Source organism: Paralichthys olivaceus, chromosome 8 (genome assembly GCF_024713975.1).
Source record: "Paralichthys olivaceus isolate ysfri-2021 chromosome 8, ASM2471397v2, whole genome shotgun sequence".
NCBI classification, from domain to species: Eukaryota; Metazoa; Chordata; class Actinopteri; order Pleuronectiformes; family Paralichthyidae; genus Paralichthys; species Paralichthys olivaceus.
The window spans coordinates 16,670,024-16,678,583 of record NC_091100.1 but is presented as its reverse complement, the minus strand read 5'-3'; the positions used below and the strand labels follow the sequence as shown (position 1 = coordinate 16,678,583).

Genomic DNA, 8,560 nt, shown 5'->3' with positions numbered 1-8,560 from the left:
ATGGCAATCTCACACTGTTGGTCAATTCAGCACTTGCATCCAGACCCTAACATGCATCAAATATTGATTGTGGTAAAGTTGTACAGACATTACTGCAAAGGATTAATCTTTTTAACTTTGGTTATACTCATCTAGCAACCAAAATTCACATTAGTGGTTTTTACTAATGCCAGTTGGATATGCCATTTACTTGGGTTCAGACATCCATCAGGTAATATTGTAGTCATGTTTAAGGCTTGGTATTTTCCAGGAACATCTGTGGATTCGAACAACACTCAAACAGGGGCAATTGCTAAAGGGACCATTTTAATTGTGAGTTTATATTCCATCGTTTGTTGCGTAAAATTAGAATTCTTGGAAATTAAAGGTCAAAAAACATTGCACAGCATCTGCCAGAGTTCAGTTTAGCAGAGGAACATTCATTCATTAGAGATTCTAAAAAAGGAAAAAAAGGGGAGGGTAAAACATGAGTCAGTAAGCTGGCAACACTCACTGTTGTTGTAGAGAATTACATTCTTGGGTTTCCTGCCTAATAGAGAATTAAGGCAGACTGGGGCATAAATAGGGGTTTGAATTAGAAATTACTTGCACTATTGCTATGCATTTCCTATTCCTACTATATATGGGACACAGGTTGAAGACAAAGTAGAGCACAGAACATGCATTGGGCCCGAGCTCGTCCATTTTATGCTGATCTGAAACCAGCTTTTCTCTGGATTTCTTCACCAAACACCATCCAGAGTCTGTCCAGAGGCTGCAGTCAACTTCGTCAACAAGTCCGAATTTTCCTCTCTCAGAGATAAAAAAAAAACAGTCAGCTGTGATCCTCCATCCTACAACACCACAACACTGTCTCCATGGCAACCGGTGCCCTCAGACCTATATGAAGTGCACTTACACCAGAGTAAGAGAGTATTTCTGGTATTATTAAGTGAGGGACTCAGAGAGAAAGTTAGAGGGAAGACAAAGTAGTTACACAAGCTGCCCGACCAAAACACGATTAGCAATTTCTTTTCATGGCCGTTTATTACAACTTTTACAACTTTTAATTATGTTGCATTTAAACTGGATTTTTCTGTATTTTTTCTGTTTATTTGTTGTCTTTTTTTTGTTCTCTTTTATTAAATTGTTTTCCCCTTGACATTTTTAAAAAGCTAGGAAGCTGTTGGCCTGCAGAGGGTAAATGCAAGATTTTCTTTCTCTGGCAGTAAAGCTGTAATTTGTAACACACATACAGACACCTACATAGTTATTTTCACACACACTGCACCATTCAGACTCTAATTACATGCTGTTACCATGATGTCCCCTTGCCGTTTGCTTCAATACCTTAAGTAGGTTCACTTTATTGCTGAGAAATACAGTCTCACACACACACACACTCACACACACACACACACACACACACACCCACCCACACAGACAGGCTCAGTGATCCAGCTGTTGCAGGAAAGTTTCTAACTGGTGGCTCTTGACAGATCCGATTTATTCTTTCTGAAGTGCACTTGTTGTACAGCAACATGTAATATGCAGCAATTGTCACTCTACCCCTCTTCAATTTCCGTTTCCCACTGTATCATCACGGTCTCCCTCACTTTGTCTTTCAATCTACTTGTGTGGAGAAAGACATCAATCCCAACTCATCAAGTCACCATCAGCTCACAATTAAGGATTTAAATGTGCCTAATTGATGAATCTATCAAAGAGCGTTGGCAGAAGCAGACCCAACCCTTTGTCTAATAGAGGGCTGTCAGTGGTGAAACCTCCCTCCCCAACCCGACACACAAACAAACGCCTCCCGCCATGACTTCAAAGGCAGGAATTAGATAAGTCAGTGGCCGTCCTGCGAGGGAGCAGCGAGCTAATTTTCTTCACAAACAAACTGTCAAAACACACGAATCAAATGACGACCGGAGGGCCTGAGATCATCATCGATGTAACAACTTTGAAGAGACTTGTTATGTTTTATTTGGGGGCTGTGCAGTGGTTGGGTGTTGAGAAAAGACCCCTTCAAAGGGAAGCCTTCAAAGAGGGTTTTAATTATTACATGGAGATTCTAGGTCTCTGTTGTCATCTCCCTCTCTTTTGCTCTCGCTCTCTCTTTATATATATATTTTCCTGTCTCTCACCCAGCAACAACCTGCCAACTTTTGATGAAATCAGGTGAAAAGTAATAACCCTCAGAATTAGTTTTTAATTATATCAACACTCTAACTCTTGTCAGCCGCCACAACCGACTTCTCCAAAACCTGCCACATTCACTAACAAGGTGGAGAAAGTATAGTGACACTTAGTTAAATATATCAACACACACACACACACACACACACACACACACACACACACACACTCACAGTCTCTCTTGTTCAGAACCAACCCTGTGCAATAACTGCTGTTCTGCTGAATCATCCTCCAGAAAAAGGACCATAGTGGTTATTTGTCTTTTGAGAGCGTCTTCTTAGGGGCAAACACCCAAAGTCTTCCTGTTGTCATCAAGCATGATCCATCCATTCCCACCTCTTCAAGATCAGCTCATGTTTGCAGCAGGCTAAGCAGGCACCTAGCACTCCAGCAAGGCTTTCCAGGTCTTCCTGATCCCAAGGTGTTTTGAGGGTAGAATATAAAAGTAAAACATAGAAAGCAGATGTAAAGCATCTCATTAATGTTGATGTATAGGAGTTCTCCTGCTGATCAATGATTCTTTATGATGAATTATGGAAACATATAGAAATAGAAATTGAGGTTTTGGATTGTGCAAGATCTGTCATCTGCTTTATTTCCAAACTTTGCTAATTTACACAATCTTTATGTGGAGGAGGTGAGGATGTGCCAGGTGAGGTGACTGCAGGTGGCTGAGTGTCTCCAGTTTGCTCCCTGAACCTGACAGCACAGGTATGCTCACTGCAGCAGTTTGACAAATTGCAACATATAGTTTTACCCCAAAATATATGGAAATTAAATATGTATTTTATAAGATATTATGACAAACAACAGTGAAACTCTGTTCTGCAAGTTTTAAATGCTATTTAATGCCATCTTCAACCAATACTGATCATTTGATCAGGTAGCCTACTGTATATGGTGAAGGGGAAAAAAGACCATTCTCACTCGATGTCAGAGAAAGGCTGAAGCTAGACTCTCCTGAATCTAAAGTAGACAGTGTGTGTTGTTATTATACTTCATTCATCTTTCAATGCAAAACAGTTTACGGATGTGGATAGTTAAATGGAAATATAGATGATGAATGTCACCATGTTCCAAGAATTAATTTCAGAACTACCAATTAACAATCATGGCCACACTCAAGAAGATAAACTTACTAATTAACTATGTGATTTGTTGACTTGTGTCAATTCCTTTATGGCACAAAGCAGGAGCAAGAAGCTCTGCTGGTTTTCCCCATCTAACTTTCATTGACTGATAGAACATTTCATATGCCCTTTTTGTATTTTTCCCATTTCTATATAAATATTTATAAATAACACCAAACAATGTATCGTTTTTGCCTCTGTACTGTCTACCTGAGCTTTTCGCCTCATCTGATTCACTTTTAGAAAACATCTCTGAACTCTCAAGGACCCCGCTCTCACTCTTCCCCAGCTCCCTCCTTCCGTTTCCTTAGAGATGCTTCCTTAACAATCCTTTGAGGCGCTGGTAACTGAGTGGTTACAGTGACAGAGACAGACAGACAAAATACACAAGGTAGCACTTATGGTGTGTTTTTCCAAATCAACAAAAAACACACAGACTAACCCATAACCAATGTGGAGGTGGGCAGCGTTTAATCTAAACTGAAACAGATAGAAACTAAAGCTGCACAGTGACCAGTGTTTCAAAAAGAAAGTTGTCTGGGTTACCATAGTTACAGAAGTGTCAGGCATAATTTACATATTTGTAATTTTCATATCCCCTCATTTGAAACTGTCTCCATGGCTTTTAACTGCTTGAAACACACACACAGTCGATGTGTATTTCAATCAGAAAAGAGGAACCAATAAGAATATTTTAAGTAAAATTTGATTTATTGATAACATGACAAATAGACTTTGGCTCTTGCACAAACACGCAAACATCCACAAAATAAACACTGGCTGACAACATCACACTAAAAACCTAAAGATAAAAAAATAAAACGTACTGTAGCTTTGCACACACACACACTGGCATACGTACACGCAGACTCATTACAGAGTGAATACAGCCTCATCTTCCGACTTTATCTTCTGACTATATCGTCCTCATTAGTTCAAATATCAGCTCGGTGAACAGAATGGTAATGGAGGAGCAAGCGAGGAGGTGAATGTCAGATGAGAGGGAAGTGGGAGTGAGGATAGAAAGTAATGGGTGATGGGGCCTCGAGAGGAGGGGAAAGGGTGGCAGATGACTGCCCCAAATGGTGATTCAACAACTGTAGTCAGCCATGTTCCTAAAGGAACGGGTGGCTGAGAAGGGCTGGTTCTATTGCTCCTGCATGTGCATGGAGCTGAACAATACAGCAACATTTCAACTTCTGCATGGTATTAATCCTATTTTAGACATAATCAACAAAATGATGTCTTTCATCTCACACTTTTTATCCATCCATCCATCTGTCTGTCTATTTATTCTTCATTCATTTTCACATTTATTCAGTCATTCATTCTTTCAGCTACCGGGTTTCCAATGGGGTGATTACTTGTATACCCTGTTTTCCAAAAATCTAAAATTATTGCCATGTTTCTCAGTAAATTCCTAAATGAAATAACTCATTTTTCATCTGTGGCCTGAAATAATCTCTAAAGCTGTGGTGAATTTCTTTGAAATTCTCTTCAGAAGCCTGAAGCAGGCAACAGTGTCTGGTATTTGAATGAGTTATGGGATTTTCTGTCTTAATCAGGTTGGGCAGGTTGTCTCTCTGCGGTAAGATTCTGTGATTTTACTGAAACTCTCATATACAGTCAAGTATTTAAACCTGTCGAGAGATCATTTTACTTAAGAGAACGCCTGAAGAAAGAAGAATGAACTGGCTTGGTTGAGATGTTATGTTTGTTTGTGTGGAAGCAAAATAGCATAAAAAACCACTGAACAGATTGCAGTGAAACCTGGTGGAAGGATGTGGTTTGTGTCAGGGAAGAATCATTAAATTCTGATGAGGATCCAAATCAGGGGGTAGATCCAGAAAGATTTTATCACTTTCCTTAACATTATGTGTGTTTTTCAAAACCATTTCCCAGAGAATAATTCATGGATCTTGCAAATTTAAAAGACTGATGTCTATGACTGTGCGAAATGTGGTGCAGCTTGATTGAATTTAAGTGGACAATTGGGCCTTGGTGGAGGTATGTGCTCTACTGAGTGCATATTTTTGTTTTCCACTATTCCACCAAAGTCATATTATTTTATGTAGCTAATGTGTCATTATGTAATTATTGATTAAAATAATAAATCTACATTTTACATTTTTAATTTTTTTCTTTTGCTTATTAACTCAACTGCTCTGTCAGTAAACACAAACAGTATTATCTATGCTGGTATGAGTTTTCATATTACGAGTGACTTACAGCTCAGTGTGGTTTTAAAATGGATCGCTATTGCTTTCAAATTAACTTTAGATAACAGATGAACAATCATTTCATACATTTGATAAATATTCTGATAAATATTAATAAACACTGTTTTCATTCAAGCTACATTTGAATCTGTCTTTTTTAATATTTTCATTTCACTGAATTCCATTTGACACCACAGCCAACCCTGCTCTCCAGTCACCTCTGAACTTTGGTAATAATGGACTTCCCATTTGGAATTCCCATTTCTAAGTGTCAGTGTTTTTATTCCTCTCACTTATCCTTCTCAAATATTTTTCTTTTCTTCTGTTTGGTCTTCCTCACCTCTCGTCCAGCCCTGTGGCCTCTGTGGTCATGGTCTCTCTTTGTTAATATTCTGAGGATCCCATCAGGTTTGACCTCAGGGCAGCCCTTTGAAAAGATCTCATTTTGACTGGAAGCTACCAATAATGCCACAATAAAGTTGTAAAGTAGGGCCAGTAATAAAACAGTGGCGCACACAATATCTGCACACAGTGCAAGAAAACATCTTTACATATACATTTTGCGTGTGCACACACATTCATATACTGATCCTGTGAAATTGAATGATTATTCTTAATCTCAGGAACAGTAAATGCAATATGCTGGGCTATTTACAGGAAATGCAATGCAAACTGAGCTATTTGCAGTAAATGCAATGCATGGTTGCGAGCACAGTTTATTCAACAATATAGCTGAACCATTATCCCTTTCTGTTTCTTGCTGTCTTGGTTTGGTCTGCATGAGGAATGAAGACCAATGACTTCAAACAAGATGAATGATTCCCTCTGAGTTCCTGTGGTTATTGCTCTGCTCAAATACAAACAGGAAGCTCTCTACAAATATTTATAGACACACAGTACAAATATCTTTAGTATTCAAAATACGATATGCGAAAACTGATGCAAGACATTTGTGGATCAGATTGCACAATATTTTCAATTATGATTTGACAGCTACAATCAATTATGTCTCGTGTACTCAATATGTGTCTGTGATGATACTGCATGTGTGTGGGTGGATGCAGGTTGTTGTAATTATAGGAGCTGTAAGCTTCAGTACCCTACATTATCAAGCTGTGGTGTTGCCAGGTTACGAAGCCTGACGTTTAAGCCTGCAGGTTTTGTTATTGGTAGTTATCAAAGTGATTTTTACCACCTCCTCCTGAACTGGACAGAACCATACACTGGACTTGTAAATGAAAGTGTCTCTTCTTTTAGTTTATAGAAAATTGATTATTTCACAATCTTGTCAGCCACAGTTTAAATGATGTCAATCTTGTCTGCAACATCCAATGCTGCGTAATCTGGAGCGAGGCGACATTGATGTCTTACATCTTCTTGACATCATGTCTGATCTGGTGTCTGTTTGATTTGAAGTCCACAATGAACACAAGTGTGTTTTTGTCTTCAGTCTTTTTCATGGCGGACTCTGTCGTCAAGGGCAACTTGATGATGGCATAGTGATCTAAGTTGTTCCTGCGAGGTGCATACCGAGGATACTTGGGCCGACTGCTACTTTTCTTTCTTCTTTTTCTGCCTTCAGAGCTTTTAACCTCAGTCTTGTCAGAGACTTCTTCCTTCATCTTCGGTGCCATGACGAGGGTTGAAAGTGTTGAAATGACAAGTATAAAAGGGACGGATTGATTTTTCCGTGGATTTAGTGGTCGTGCTTATTTCTCAAATTACTTTAATTTCTCCCACTATATTTGGGCAGCCAAGCAAGCTGGTTTTAGTTTAAATATCAGGTTTTTTTGTATAGTCCCTTATTTTACTTAATTAATCTGTGAAATTCCAGATTTGAATATTAATTAAATGTTTTTGCTAAATTTCATTTTCTCTCTGTGAATTTAAGATTATTCATTGATATTAATGTGATCACACCATATTCAAGCAATGATTAGATTTCATGTTCATATCTTGATGTTTAATTTATTTCTTTTGTATTACTTACAAGGGGGAAACTGAATCACGGTTGAAAGGTTGTTAGGTTCAGAGCTGGGACCTTCTGCTCAGAGTTTGAAGGGGGGTCTCCTTGCTCTTCTAAGATAGCCCTTTTTATTTGCATTTACAAGTTGGGCTTGTCTTGCTCTCACTTTTCTGCTTTTAACTTATTGACCATATATTGGCGCTTAGCAATGGTAGCTTGATTCTTAGAGATGATAAAATCTTTCTGTGACATGTTTCCTTTCCCCTCTGCATCTGATGAGGCTGGTTTTTGCCTCACAAATCTTTTAAATAGGTGCATGTTATCGGCTTTCTCCTTGTTCACTTCTTCTGCAAGTCTGCTGCTAGCTTCTCTATCTCTCCGGCTCTGCCTTCGAGTAAGGTCTTTCTGAAGTATAGCATTCTGAAGTTAACTCTGCAGCCTCTTGTTCTCAGGAACCAGTTCTTGACTTTGTAAAACAGATGGTGCAGTTTACATGAGTCCTTCTGCTGCTGGGAGATGGCAGCCTGATGAGCAAGGTCTTTCTCATGTAGAGCATCCTCAAGTTTATCTTGTTGCTCCTGGTTCTCAGAAGCCAGTTGGTTATTTCCCAGAGTCAGATTGTCAGATTCTGTTTCCTTCTGCTGCTGGGAGATGGTAGTCTCTTTAGCAAGCTCTAGAGCGTCCTCAAGTTCACCTTGTAGCCTCTCATTCTCAGAAGCCGGTTGGTGATTTTCCAGAGTCAGATTGTCAGATTCTGTTTCCTTCACTGTCATGATGATGGTAGCCTCTCTAGCAAGCTCTGGAGCATCATCAACTTCATCTTGTAGCCCCTTGTTCTTAGAAACCAGTTTGAGATTATCCTGAGTCAGCTGGTCCAGTTTTTCTGTGTCCCTATGCTGCTGGAAGATGACAGCCTGATGAGCAAGGTCTTTCTCACGTAGAATATCCTCAAGTTCATCTTGTAGCCTCTTGTTCTCAGAAGCCAGCTGGTGATTTTCCAGAGTCAGATTGTCAGATTCTGTTTCCTTCACTGTCATGACCATGGTAGCCTCTTTAGCAAGCTC

The 8,560-nt window shown here is 39.3% G+C and overlaps 1 protein-coding gene across 1 annotated transcript; it reads right to left on the bottom strand.

Moving 5' to 3' along the window:
- Positions 1 to 6,897: 6,897 nt before the first annotated feature.
- Positions 6,898 to 7,164, bottom strand: LOC109627348 (large ribosomal subunit protein uL23-like). Its single transcript, XM_069529482.1, has one exon. It carries the CDS (start codon positions 7,162 to 7,164, stop codon positions 6,898 to 6,900), a length of 267 nt encoding a protein of 88 aa, XP_069385583.1.
- Between the last annotated feature and the right edge of the window lie 1,396 nt (positions 7,165 to 8,560).